At 41.2% G+C, this 15,243-nt stretch overlaps 1 protein-coding gene across 1 annotated transcript in view; it reads left to right on the top strand.

Moving 5' to 3' along the window:
* The window catches only part of LG08H3orf70 (linkage group 08 C3orf70 homolog), a 28,168-nt gene extending 13,796 nt beyond the window's left edge, over positions 1–14,372 (top strand). The window contains exon 2 of the mRNA XM_048506070.1: positions 11,048–14,372. Coding sequence (XP_048362027.1) covers positions 11,048–11,604 — 557 coding nt within the window. The 3' untranslated portion in view covers positions 11,605–14,372. The remainder of the gene's footprint in view (positions 1–11,047) is intronic.
* Positions 14,373–15,243: the final 871 nt, after the last annotated feature.

Raw genomic sequence — 15,243 nt, 5'->3', positions numbered from 1 at the left:
ATAAGCAGTCAGCTCTCTTTGAGCTTGGCCTGTTATCTTGTTTCTAATAATGTTTGAGGGGAATTTTTTTACTGTATGGAGATAAATGCAGTGATGGGTCTGACTTGTACATGAAGTTGCCATATACTGAATCAGACCATTGGTCTAACAAGGGCAGTGCTGTCTGCTCTGACTGATAGTGGCTGTTAAAGTTCTTGAGTATAGATCTTCTCATCAACTAATTCCTAATCCTTTTAGCTAGAAATCCCAGAGACCCCAAAAGGGGGGAGCAGTGGCGTCCGACGTTCCAATACTAGAAATTCCCTCCCCCTCCAAAAGGGAGGAATGGTGAGTCTAGAATGACAGTTGGCCCAGATGTCAGGGCCAAAAGGGGGGGGCACCTTCAACGGCTGGTTCCTCCAAAGGCCCGGCGGAACAACTCCGTCTTACAGGCCCTGCGGAACTCAGCAAGGTCCCGCAGGGCCCGGACAGTTGGAGGGAGAGCGTTCCTACCAGGCTTCTGGGCCAGAGTCCGTGAAATGCTCTGGGTTCCCGGTGGAAGGCTAGCCGTATCGCCGAGGGGCCAGGGACCACCAGTAGATTGGCCTCTCCGGAATCGGGAGAGGCGGTGCAGGGGATCGACATGGGGTGAGCGCGCGCGGTCTCGAAGATACGATGGCGGTCCCAGGTCCGCGCAAGGCCTTGAAGCTGTTAATACTCAACACTTTGAAGATGATCCGGAATTCCACGGGGAGCCAGTGAAGCTGGCGCAGTATAGGCTGAATGGTGGTGCCCAGGTGGCTTACCCCTGCGCAAGGCAAACGCGGCCGCTTTAGTCTCCGGATCAAACGCAAGGGAAGGGCCTGCACGTAATGAGCGAAAGTTACAATAGTCTAATCTGGAGATGACCGTTGCATGGATCACAGTGGCTAGGTCCGCTTTGAGAGGAAGGGCGCCAGCCGCCGGGCCTGACGAAGGTGGAAAAGTAAGCAGTCCCTGGCTTGAAGAAAGGGCCACCTGGGTCTCCATTGAAAGAGACATTAAATCCAGGTGGATCCCCCAGGCTGGCTGCACGGAGGGGTCGCGGGCGCCAAAGCTTTGACCCCCTCCCACACCGCTGGCTGGAACGCACTTCCACCGCCGCACCGCCGAGCCAGCATCTCCGCCTTTAGATGGATCTCAGTTTTAACCTGCTCTGCCATAAATCCAACCGTTTTAGCGACCGCCTCCAAACAGTGCTGTAGAGCCGCGAGGGGGGCGTGGTTGCTCCCTCCATCAACAGAACGAAGCTGTGCGTGTCATCTTGTGTACTGGGATGACAAATCAGCCCAAACTCCATACCAGCTGGAGCAAGTGGGTCTGATGAGTAGATATTAAATAGCAGCGGGGATAATAGTGCCCCCTGGGGTACACCGCATTGGAGTGGGCACGTCCGGGAGGCTTGATCCCCGCACCTCACTTGCTGGCTCCGACCCCGGAGAAACGAGACAATCCATTGAAGGACAATGCCTCGCACTCCAGAGGCAGCCAGGTGGTGGGTCAAAAGGTTGTGGTTGACCACATCAAACGCTGCGGTGAGATCTAACAACACCAGCAGCGCCGATCCGCCTCGGTCAAGCTGAATACGGAGTGTGTCTGTGACGGCGACAAGAACAGTCTCCGTCCCATGCCCAGCACGGAAGCCAGACTGGAAGGGGTCGAAAGCCGATGCGTCATCCAGAAAACCTTGAAGCTGCTCCAACACCACTCTCTCAATTACCTTCCCCAGAAACGAAAGATTTCTACTGGGCTTTTGGTACCCCCCTCAACATCTGCAGACTGGAGCTATTAGGACCACAGGAAGGTTTTTGGACTTTCCTTCTTCCTGCGCTGCCTGAAACTCCACTCAGAGTTCCACCCCTGGTCTGTATTGGGCTTGTAACTATGATTTGATCGTGGTACCTTTTTTATGTTTTTTAAATTTCTATTTATAAAATTAAAAAGACAATCAGATGTTGTAGCATAGCTATTCCTTTTATAACCAACTGTAGTTTTTCTTGATCTGTACTGTCGGAAACTTTGCTATAATCTATGAAATACAAGCTGATTTTCTTCTAAAATTCTCTCATGTGGGACAGCAACCAACATAAATTTGTGATATGACCTCTTCCTTTTCTGAATCCATCTTGAACATATGGTGTTTCCATACCATATATGATAACGTTCTTTGTTGCAAAATATTACTCTCATGAGAAATTAATGCAATGGCCCAATAGTTGCTGCAGTCTTTGATGTCTCCTTTTTCAGAACTGGAATGTAAATTGAGTGTTTCAGGTCTATGGGTCATTGTTTTGTTTCCATATTTGCTGTTAAGATTTTGGTGGACTCCATTTTTGTGGCTTGAAATAGCTTTATTGATATCCCATCTATTCCTGGTGATTTGTGTCTCAGTTACTTTGAGTGCAACTTTCACTTAATTATCTAAAACTGCAGTTTCTTCTTCAAAGGATTCTTCTTTGAGGGGAGCTGTCATCCCTTATCACCTCTGTATGGTTCTTCAGTGTATTGTTCTCATCTTGTCCTCTTCAGTTACGTTAAAGTATTTCCATGTTGGAACAGAACTCTTGGTCTTCCTCTTATTTAAGATATAGCACTAGCATTCAGGTGGAGGAGCAGCAGTTGACATTAGTAATGCAAATCTATTCTTGACATGGTCATTAAACTCTTCAGGAATGTTATTTAGATTGTATTTTGACACTACAAATGATTTGGTGTTTTTTTTCAGTTTTATTCTAATTTTCGATATTAACAATTCATAATCTGTACCACAGTCAGCTTCTGGTTGTAAGCTTCTGATTATGTATCCTATTTAATTCATATATCAGCAGTGTGGTGATATCCACATTTATAATCATTAATTCAGATGCCTGAAATGTGTTCACAATAAACAACTTGCCCCCACAGAATTCAGACTCACTCTCCAGTTTTATTTCATACTCTTAGCCCAAATATTCCAATAATGTTTGATTCTGCTTTGTTTCCCACTTTTGTGTTCCAGTCAATCAAGATTATCATCTTATCTTGCTTAGTGGCTGATTAGTTTCTTCTTGGACAATTTCATCCTTTTCAGCATCCACAGTTGAGACATAATGTTGAATGATGGTTATGGTTATAGGCTTTTCATGACGTCTGATTGGTATTATTCGGTTAGACTTTATAGCATCTGAATGCTTGTGCTACATCTTGAATCACTATTAGAGTTTATCATCCCTTGAATAAAATACTTTTCAATCCTGGGAGTGAGTGAACTAAAGTGGAGTGGATTAGAATACCTTTAGTCAGAAAATTACAACGTTTAAACATTCCACTTCTTTTTAAATGATTGTAACCTTACCTTGAATCACACCTCTCACATTCCATATTCCTGTTATATGTGTTGAACAGCTTTCGACTTCCCTTTTGCATCAAATCACAATAACCACTGAATGTCCTTTTGATTTTAATCCAGTTGTGTCATTAATCATACTTGTCTGTTGCTCTTCTCCAATAGCATATTGAGTGCCATCTGAACTGGAAATCCTGTCTTTCAGCTCAAATCTTTTTTCATTTTGAATTGTCTCATCATAGGGTTTTTAAGGTGTGAGATGATCAGAAGTGCCTTCTTATGTGGGTTAGCAGAAGTGTCAAAGCTGTTGTCTTTGTCCCTCCACCAATGTGACCTTGTACTACTGCTGCTGCCCAGTATCTACCCTTCAAAGATTCCTCTGCCCTCAATACCATTGAATCTGTCCATTTTTTTCTCAATGATCCCTTAATCTGATATCTCAGCTATGACCATTCCACCTTGATTGACTCTACTAGGAGTGAAGCTAAACTCCTTACAATGCTGATCCCAGCTTCTGTAACACCCACAAACTGCCTCACCATGTTAAAGTGTACTTCCAAGAATTGGATTAGTTATTTATTATTTATTAAAGCGCTTTCAATGTATTTTCCCACTCATTCCAGGCCATCAAGGCAATTTGCAACCACAGAGTATCTATAACAATCTATTACAATGAAAACAGAAGGTGGAAATCAGCAGCATAAGTTACAAAGGCAAATGGATGCGGCCATAGGCCTGCATGGGACACCCCCCCCCCCCAAGTTTAAGTGGTACCTAAACAAAATATTGAAGATGGTTGACATACATGTTTGGTGTGTTCCACTACAGGAAAAGGCCCTATATCCAGTAACTACCTGCTTGAAGGAGGAAGGGATATATAGCAGGGTTTCAGCTCTTGTTTTGATGCATGGGCAGATTCATATGGAACCAGAGGTCCCTTCAGTTTCCCTGTTTGTTGGCTGCTTAGTGCTATGAAGATAAGAACCCAGGGCTTTATGCTCAGAAGTAGACTGGTAGCTAGCCAGTGAGGATCTTTGAGCACTATGATCTGTTTTGTGTAAATCCTGGCTACTGTCTGATGAGGGACGGGGAGAGTGGCATGGTATATAGCCCTGTTGCCTACTCTTGGAAGCTAAGCAAGGTAAATAATTGGATGGGGGACTGCCAAAAAAGACGAAGGCAATGGCAGACCATCTCTGCTGAATCATTTGCCTTAAAAACTCCTTTTGGGGTCTCCATAGGTCAGTGGTGAGTTGACAGCATTTTACACACGTATACACTGCAGTCTGAACCCACTGAAGTTTGTAAATACGTTTTCATAGATAACCTCACGTATCACAAACTGTAATAGTCTGCATATTACCAAAGTGTGACTAAGATAGCAGACCGGGTTTCTCTGTCCTCTGAACTCCTTGGTTACACAGCAGGTTAAAAATCTGATAGCCTTCTAGACCCACTGGAATCCAAATGGTTAAGCATCTCTATATTAAATCAGAGAAAAATGTGTCATTCCATTGTCCATCTAATATTAGAGAGTTGGGGGAGCTGTGGTGTTTGAAATTAGGAGACTGTTTGCTGTGTTGAGGTGCATTTTGTTCTCAAAGCAAACAGTTACTCCCGTTTCCCCTGGCAATTTAGTAGAAGTTTTTAGCTGCTTGTGGGTGGTCTATGGTGGTGATATTGAATTGCCTTCTCCTAATAGAAAAGGAGCAAATCTGTTTCCCTGAAAGAAAGCTGAGCTCTGGCGATGGTGTTTGTATTGGAAAGAAACACTTTATTACTTTCCTGAGAAATAAATGTGTTCGTCTTGTGGATCCATTAATGTTTACAGTTCCTTCTAAACATCAAAAACGCTAGGATTTTCACATAGGTGGATTTTTAAAACTACCTTGCCTGTATTAAATCTGGCTCACATTCTGTTGTAATGTGTTTAAACAAAATACATTAAGCAAAATATTAAAGTTATGATTTCCACATAATATTCATTCACAATCTACATAACAAAGATATACTCCAAGCAGGTATTAGTAGTTCATCACTAATAATTCAATTAGTGGTTTTAGTGGAGTTTGGGGGAAAATGGATGTACTGATGGTAGTACTTCTATTGAAGAAGAGTTTGGATTTATACTTCACCTTTCTCTCCTGTAAAGAGACTCAAGGTGGCTTTCAAGCTCCTTTCCCTTCCCCTCCCCACAACAGACTACTTGTGAGGTAGAAGAACTGTGACTAGCCCAAGGTCACCCAGCAGGATGTAGGAGTGCGGAAACACATCTGTCTACCAGATAAGCCTCTGCCATTCGGGTGGAGGAGAGGGGAATCAAATCTGGTTTTATAGATTAGAATCCACCTGCTCTTAACCACTAGACGACGCTGGCCCTCACAAGATGTCTCACAGGATGCCCCCAAGCCTAGAATTGACCTATTTAATGTTTAGAGTTTTTTTGGTACCATTTTACTCTCAAAATGATATCTGCCAATCACTTCACTTGCCTTAGGACAGTGCTTTTAAAGCTTTCATATCTTTTTTTTGCCATCAATTTGCAGTTAACTTGCTAAAACTTCATAGGATTTTCAAGGCTAGATACATTCAGAGGTGATTTGCCATTGTACATCTCTGCACAGTAACCCTGGACCTCTATGGTTGGTCTATCTATTCAAATACTGTCCAAGAGTGACCCCTTGATGAGATCGATCTAGCCTGAGCTATCCAGGTTTTCATACTGTACATCCAACCATAATAGAAACAAAAGCATACTTGTCGAAGGCTTTCAACACTGGCTGCCAGTGTTGAAAAATACTAGGGTGAAGACTGTGTCAAACCAGCTCCACACAAACACAAGATGACCATAGACAAAAGAAACAAAGGCCAGGATACTTCTATTTAGATGCTCCCACCAGTGACCTTGCTTTCTACAGGGTTACTCCCAGGCTATAGTCTTCATTGTTACTCATACTTCTATTCAGATGCCCTCAACTATTGACCTGGTTGCCGCCTTTGTTACTCACAGACAAGGTTTCCCCACCCACCCTGGACACTCCAACAGATATATACTCCGCTTGCTTTCCCAACATCAGATCCTCTGAAGATGCCAGCCACAGACGCAGGCGAAACGTCAGGAGAGAATGCTGCTAGAACACGGCCATACAGCCCGGAAACCACACAGCACCCAAAAGCATACTTTCCCAACAATGACATTCATACATTTACAGGCATACTGTTATATTTATCATTTATGGTAAGTTTTATGGAGATAAAATATCGCAGTAAAGCTATGGCTTTAAAATACAAATAAAACTAATCTATAAGTAGTTACAAATTGTAATAATGCTGTTGAGTGTAATTCTTGCCACTAGAACTGTAAAACACATGGGGAAGTTCAGTGGATATTTCTGAGCAGCAGGGACAGTAGGAAGCAGTGCATCATTGACAAGTACTGAAGGGACAGGCCAAAAGAGCGGGGGTGGGGTGGGAATTAGGGAAACACAAGTGTCCATGTTTACTACTAAGCATGCCAAAAAACCACAGAAAGATTATCTGTTGCAGGTAGTGTTGGCAGGAGATGGCACATCACACCTGCAGGTGGACTTAGGGGTTGCGGGAGAATGAATTCTTAGTAAATGTTCTGAAAACCCTGCATTCTATTGGTGGTACACATAGCACTGGTTGAGAACCCATTTCCTTACAAGACCTGGTCTGGCTCACGTTCTTTTGTAATGCAGCACCTGCCATAGGTTTGGTGAAAAGGTATGAATGCCACATTCTTGCATCATTCCAAAATCTTCTCTGTAGGCAACCTCAAACTTCCCTGCCCAACCATTTTTTAAAAGCAAGAATTATGTGGATTGTCCATGCCTGTGGTATGATGCAGGCATCATGGAAGTGCTACATTTATGAGTGTTTGTGCATCAGATCCCATGTTGAATTTTTTTGTACTTTTACTAGGCAATGCTAAATATGTGCTCCAGTCAGCTTTCTAATCTGTTTCCAAGGAGAGTACTGAAAAAATAGTGATATAAAATCACCTCTAAGTATATGTAGGGTATATTTTCTTCTTAGCCAAATAACCTGCCCACATACAGGATTAAGGGATAGGGTTTCCATACGAGGGCCAATGACATGGGTTCCAGCCAAGTTTAAACCATGGCACATCTCTTATTTGGAAGTGCTGTTTGAAGCATTTCCGAGGAAGGATTTTGTGAGACACTTTCAGGTCACCAGATTCTCACAAGTCACATTAGTGGCCAGGGCAAGATCAGTGTGAGAAGCACAATTAACATTGGTGAATATAATTCCAAACTCCTGTAGTAGCAGGGGAACAAAATAATACGGTAACATGCATCCCACCAGGTTTGCTGCCTGTCTTCCCAGGGGAGACCCAAAGCAATACAACATAGAAATAGAATGAAAACAAATGGGTGATGTGTGTGTGTGTCTGAGTATAGTGTAGAGAAAGTCTCTATCTCTCTGCATCAGCAGATCTTTCTCCAAGCTCCAGGCTATGATCTTTTGGCTCACATAACAGATGAGGTAGGAAGGAGGTAACCAAATAGAGGGCTCTTTCTGTGATTGTCCATGTTTATGGCTCCTCCTCCTGAACAAGATCCATGTAGCACCTTCTCTGTGTTTGTTGTACCATGTTGTACATTTGTTGTACCCTGTAGCCTGCCCCTATCTACCAGAAGTTTATTTGGTGCTGTTTCTTTCATACTGTTTCCTGTCCTGGAATATATGACTGTTACACTGCTCTGAGCCAGATAGGTTCCAAAGATGGAAGACAGGTCTTTTGTTCCTTCTGTTCTCTCTCTATTTTTAATAACCAAAGGGGAAAGAGATGTAAAATTCTTGCTTGCAAGATTGTGCTGGAGTGTCTTCTTTTCCTGCGATTTAATCATTGAGAGAGAAGGGTATAACACACAGGCAGTACCCAAGTTTTACCAATCCAGAATGTAAGTTTCTGTTTTGATAGCAATGGAGGATAGTTTTATAAATGGAATTCTGCAGTAAGGTGTTTTCTGTAAAGGTAGTAGTATTGTAGTTTCAGTTACCTGTGAACATTATAAGTAGCTTTCTTTTTCTTTACCTTGGTAGTACATTGTTGTCTTATATTATACTGCCTTATTTAATTGTTCTCTAATTGTGTAATTCAGTTGTACTGGGTGATTCATTGTATTTATTATACAGGTCTGTATAATGATTTTTAACTCTGTAACCTGCCTTGAGTCTCAATAAGGAAAGCAGACAATAAATGAAAGCATGGCCTTTTCCACACAAGAACATTTCCAGAATGTTTTCGATCCCCTTCTTTCCCATGGTGTTTATCCACATGCACTTCCTCCAAATATTTCATGGCTGCCATGAGGGTTTTTATTTTTTGCTTATTTGTTGACACAATTCATTGCTTCCATGCTCTGTAACTCATTTAATCAATGCTTCGTTGATTCAACCAAACAACAACAACACAGCACTCTATAAGGAAATATTTTATGAAGTATATTATGCAGAAAAGGCCCACCTGATATTGACTATGTCATTTCCTGTTATATGTGTTGAACAGCAAAAGGCCTTCCCCACTCACTTCTGTACAAACCTAAACAGAGCTTCTGACATAATGCAAGTAATTTTGGTAAAGGGCATTTGATTTCACTGCCTATTTGTTCTGCTGTGGATGATGAAATTTTAAAAGGAAAAACAAATAACACATGCTGTAGAATGCTTGTAATCAGATTTGCTGGCACTGTGATGGCTGAATGGATTGTTTCCCGCTCCTCTGTAGGTATGTTAAACCAACAAGAAACCCAATCGATAGCTTTGATTTCACTTCAGCTGTCATGTGATAGATGTGACAGTTTTTATTTCCTGTAATTAATATACTTATTACAATCTATGAATATAATAGCTATTGATATATTAATATTAGGCATTTTTATAAAGATTCTGTCCAGTAAAGCCAAGTGTATAAATCTGCAAGTGACTAATACATTTCAGTACAGCATCAGTTCAACCATAGATTTTTATTTAAACAGCAGACTTTGTAGAGAAGGAGACTTAGTAGGTGGAAAGCTTAATTTCACAATACATTGTCCTCATATCCTTAATTTCCCATGTCCAAGGAAGGCTCTGTCAACCAGAGGTTTGCTGGGAGTTCCATGCTCAGCATGCAGGAGCCCGGTTTGGAGAACAGGAAGAGGGGACTTTTGCCTCCTGCATTGTGCTGAAATGGATCTAGGAAGCTCCTATTCTGCTGAGGAAAACTGTGCGTATGCCATGAGTACACTGTGACCCCATAAGTACATGTGAGTTTCTCCCACAGGGGAAACAGTGATTTGCTAAAAACATTTCAGGTTGGAAAAGTGGAACAAGAGGGATATCTAGACTACTATTCCTGACACCACAGCCCCAAGCCGAATTGGGCCCCCACAGGCCCAGAAATTCACCTCTGAGTCTAGAACTCCCAGGATACGTGTGACAGACTGATGATGCATTTCGTACTAGGGGACATGAATTTTCTGTTGTATTTCATAAAAAGGATAGATGTGGTCTGAATTCTGCTGATGGTAAATTAGGGACCTGGTTAGATTGCTTTATTTGTGGATCATTGATTTTGGAGTTACTTTTTATGCTCTTCTACATATCAACTAAAATAATCTACTTGGAGGTAAATAAAAATAAGAAAATAAGAAAAATAAAATAAGAAAAGCTTGGGAGTAACATTTGCATGATCTGATTTGTGTATGCTTTGCTGTGGCTAATTTTGGTAAATTACATTCATTAATATTGAAAACTGATATGTCAGTAAATTTGTATTGATGCAACTGAATGACTGGCCTTGAAATTCAAATGATCAGTGTAAGACATAATTATAGTAGTTCCCATAAGGTCATATGCCCCTGGCTAGAAATTAAGAGCTCTTGATGGAAGGACGCTGGCAGCAAGTTTGTGTGGGAGAGAACAGGAAATGGAGATGAACAAGGTAGTAAAGAAGGAATGTCTGCTTTATTTTGCTTACCCAAGAACTTTTCCAGCTCATTACAGTGCAATGAGCATGAGGTCAAAGGATGGAAAGTGTTCACTTGAAATAGATCCCGTTAGTTGTGGGTGAAGGCCATAAACTATTCTCTTTGTCTATTTACCAGAATGACATTTGAACATTCGTTTTAAGTTCCCCTTATTTGGAACAATTCAGTCACCGAGTTCCTTGTGAACTGTTAGTAAACTGTATTTTTAGATGGCTTTTTATCTAAACTATGCATTATCCTTTTAAATTGTCTTCAGGTTTTTCATTCTTTGCTTTAGAGTTTTGATTTTCTGTTTCCCCTCCCCACATATTTCATGTGCTATATGAAAGCAGTGCTTTCAGCTCTCTGCTTGGTATGGCATAAAGAGTCCATTCTACAGACAGCATAATCCTATTTTCTTCTTATTTAGCTGAATTATTAGAGTGCTTGAGGCATTCCCAGCTTTGAAGTCCTTTGCTTTTAAATTGTCTCTGTTGCCAGCTGCATTCACAACAGCATCCATTTACCTGCAAGAGGAATAATTCCACACTTTCTAAAAAGATTTGGTTATGTAGTAGACAAAAGAAAATGAATGTATTCATGCCTCTGGGAGAATCTTACAGAAAGTTTGCTTTTAGTTGATAAGCAATTTCTTTCCACACAGTAGACCTTAGCTTCTAACTTTCATTTCTTATGTCCTTCACAGGTAAATACGTTTATCAGCCTATGACTCCAGTAGAACTGCTTCCAAGCACTGAAATACCCATCCAGCCTCGGGGAACCACAAACACCATTCAGATATCTGTCTCACTCACGGAACACTTTTTGAAGTTTGCGCCAGTCTTCCAACCACCATTACCCCCAGATTCCCCACGGTTCTGCACAATCTCAGACCTCTTTATTGACAATTACCGGGTGAAATGCATCAACGGGAAGATGTGTTACGTGCAGAGGCAGCCTCCTGCTCTCTCCCATAAAATAAAGCCTCAGGAGGCCCCCATGTGCAATGCCTTAATTTTGAGAGAGAATAACACACCAAAAATAGATCATTGCTCTTCTCCCTCCAGCTCTGAGGATTCTGGGATCAATGCAGTTGGGGCTCACTATATGGAGTCATGTGATGAGGACACGGAGGAAGGGGCAGAGCTAAGTTCAGAAGAAGATTATAGCCCAGACAGTAGCTGGGAACCGGATGAGTGTCCCCTCCTATCACCCTCACAGTGTGAACTAGAAGTGATTGAAACCATAGAAACCACAGTGTGAAATGCTGAGCCGGGAGCTAGCTAGGTATACTTTAATATTGGTTTTCTAGCATTTATACTGGCGTTTCCCTCCTCACAGGTCCCTTTCCCCCCCTGTCCCTCTCAGTATTAGGCTCCTCTGAATCAGTTGCTTGATCCTAACTCTACTAATTTAATTTCCAAGAATCCTTTCTTGCATAGTCTAAAAACTGTCAGTTACTACAGATTCCTTAATAACAGAATGTGCCTGGTCTCAGTAAGAGGCACATAATTTGCAGAGATTAGACCCATTGTGAAATAATAAACGGATTTCCAATTATTTTTGGAACAAGGATTCAGCCTTTCATGCTCTTGCAAAACAACATCAGTAGGTCAAGCCATATATTTGGGAAGTGGAGCTGACTCTACCAGAAGGTCTTCTTTATTCACTTTAGTTTGCCATGCTTCTCTTGTCTCAGGCTCTGCATTGGTGCACCCCTTTCTAAATTACCTATGTATACCATCTTTTGGGGGCAGCTGCAGAGCAAAGCATGGTGTTTCCCTAATAAGCACAATGCACCTTGCTAATCAGGACTCTTGTTTCCAGTGCAAGAGAATGACAGATACATTTGCTAAAATCCTATGCAGGGAGAGTTGTTAACACTGCCAACGGACCAGGTTACATCAAGCAACATTCAGACATGTTTTTTATCATTACAAGAACAAACCCAGGGCTTTGTGCACAGCTCAGAAATTGAAAACTTCTGGACTTGCAGTAAATCATAGTTTGTCACGGCTTCCTAACCATCCTAACCCTGTTCCTGGTAGAGGAAACATGCATAAATCCTGCATGAACATGTGTATGTCTGTTCATAGAAGAGAGCCAGTGCACATATGCTTTAAAAATAAAATTGGGGATCAATACCTAGATATAAATGTGGGGGTTAAATCACACTTTCAGGTTATGGAGGTTTACTGTAACATATGAATTAATGCATGTACAAAGAAAAATCAAGTGTACATTGCATTCATGTGACATATGAACAGAGCTAGAGTAATCCTGGTGTGCAGGCAAGATACAAGTGACAGTCTGTGGTTTGGACATAAGGAAAAATGTTTATAGAATACCTGGGATCTTTTTGTTCCTAAGCTGTGTTTGAGAGAAAAGGGAGAAACGTGAACCCAAAGACTTCAAAGGTTTATTCTCATAAATGTAGCTAGATAAAAGAAAGGTTGGCACTGTCATTCTAGGTGCGGAAGCATTTAATCAAAGAGCAGTTGAAAAGGAAGTGGCTAATTGGTCTAACCTTTTCCTTATTGCACCAGATCCCTTCTTAACAATTTCATCTCATTAGCAGATGTAGAACAGATGAAAGATATGGTCAGCAAAGTCTTCTGAACCCCCTGGTGTATTTGTGCCTCAATCTTAGTCGTACACAATCAGGTTCACCCTTTGGGACATGATTCCCTGCTAATTAGTGTACACTTTGTGCCCTTTAAGCAATATGTTTTGTCTTGGAAAACTAAAGTACAGTTTGCCAGTCATGTGCCATTGAATGAAACATGCCCCTAACAGTATGCCATGACAAACTCATTGCAAGTTTTATGATTCAGCTTTATAAGAGACATTCTTTTAAACTGGGATTTTTTTTGTAACATTGGAGCTCCTAATAGTAAATATAGCCCTTTTAAAATACTTTTGGTTAGTTCATTTTCCACAAGACTTGGTGAGAACGAGGACATATAAATATGTACAGTTGTAGCTCTCAGTACTAGATTATCTTATGCTGTAATGTAGAATGATGCTCTTCAGCACTGTCCTAACACATAACTAATTTTTCTTACACTCTGACATAGGCACCTTTTAGAAAGCATTTAGACTACAATGTGTTATGAATTACTATATAAACTAATACTCTACTTGAAAATATTTTTAAAACACCCTGAGAAGAAAAAGTAAATATTTATCATTCTGATGAATTATATTAAAATGGATTTCTTAGCAAGGAACTAAGAAATTTGCTTCTGGCCTCACAATAGGTATAATAATTTCTCTGCTCTTCTGGAAATGGAGGCCATCCCGCTGATGTTTCAATTCTGGTTGGTGACAGTTTCTTTAAAATTGGTACTGTTTTTTACATCAAAGTTATTTCTCGTATGTTGTACTGTTAAATATTCTTATGATTTCATAACGGGAAGGCAATGCATACAATAAGATTGTTGCACTCTTGTACCTGGGTTTTTGAAATGCATTTTATGCTCTGTACTAGTTTGCAATTGGTTCTCCTTTTGCATGTGAAGGGAGTCAGGTTTTTTAGCTCTGGCAATAGTGGAAGAGACTTTAGAAATAATTTCAATTACACTTGAAGGCAGAAACAAGGGTAATTTTTGAGATCATACTTTAGTATCTTCTGTTCCACAGAAGACTCAAGAAATTGACTCTGCTCAGCTACAATCGAACCAAAACTAGAATTAGCCCAATATATTCTGCACTGAGGAACAGCGCTGGAAAAAATTACATCCAGACTTCTATGGAACACACTTTATTAAATATACTGTTACAATTAGCAATAGCTACGTACCATGTTAATATCTTAAATTTGCTCTATTTAAAAGTCTTAAGCACAAAGGGCAAAGTCCTGTAGAACCTGGCTTCTCTGAAACTTTCTGGGTAAGCTATGGCAAAATTTGGTTAGATGACTTAGCACACAACTGTATAAGACACTGAGTCTCAAAGTACCCTCTATGGTACCCTGCTGTTTCATGTACATTTCTCACAAATTAATAAACGTGAAGACTGATTTTGCACAAGCACAGAGTAAACAGATTTCTTTTCTACACAACTGTACCAGTACAAGGGCGGGGGGGGGGGGGGGGGGACCTTGCAGTTTTGCTACACAATGTCTGGTGCTATCTTTAGAAAGGAAGAAAATTCTACTTATTTTAGGTGGTTAAAAGGAGATAACTTGTTTCATTAGCAGCAGATTACAATTCTTGCAAAGGAAGGTCTGGAAAGTCTTTGCCTTACAATATCAAGCTTGCAGAAAAATGCCCTCCCCCTCCCCCCTTAACAAACTTTGTGCTCTGCTCACAGACTGGGTGAGAATATTTCCTGTATTCTTTCCCATACTGCAGTTTCCTGGAAGGGGGGGGGGGCAGGCAAGGGGCTTGACCCCATTCCTGAAACACAAGGCAGGTGCCAACTTTGGGAAACAGTCCTAGGAAAGCAACTGAGTATCACTATTTTAGGGATAAACATTAAGGACTCCATGTCAAGTTACTCAGGATTGGTTAGCAGGGTAAGGCCTTGGGCATTTGCTTCACGAGTAAAAGAAAAACTTGTTTCTCTTTAGATCTGAAAAACCTGGGTTCTTAATATTTAATACCAATTTGGTAAGAACAATGGAAAAATGTAGAACTGGGTACAGGAAACCTGTCTTTGTTTTCATTCTATATTAATTCAAAATTAAAATCTTCTGAGGCCTTTTCTGCCAGTGTTCTGATTGGGGGACTTCCTCTTCCCAAGACTTCAGTGTAGGAGCTCCCTTTGTGGATTGTCTTGAGACTGGATATTGTTAGGCCGTTTCCACACGGCCATTGAGGCACCTCCACGCCGGCAAGAATTCTGCCGGCGTGGAGGCGGAGGCCGTTCGCATGCAGGCATGCGGACGGCCTCTGGAGA

Source organism: Sphaerodactylus townsendi, linkage group LG08 (genome assembly GCF_021028975.2).
Source record: "Sphaerodactylus townsendi isolate TG3544 linkage group LG08, MPM_Stown_v2.3, whole genome shotgun sequence".
In the NCBI taxonomy this organism is placed as follows: domain Eukaryota; kingdom Metazoa; phylum Chordata; class Lepidosauria; order Squamata; family Sphaerodactylidae; genus Sphaerodactylus; species Sphaerodactylus townsendi.
This window is presented reverse-complemented; position numbering and strand designations above follow the sequence as displayed.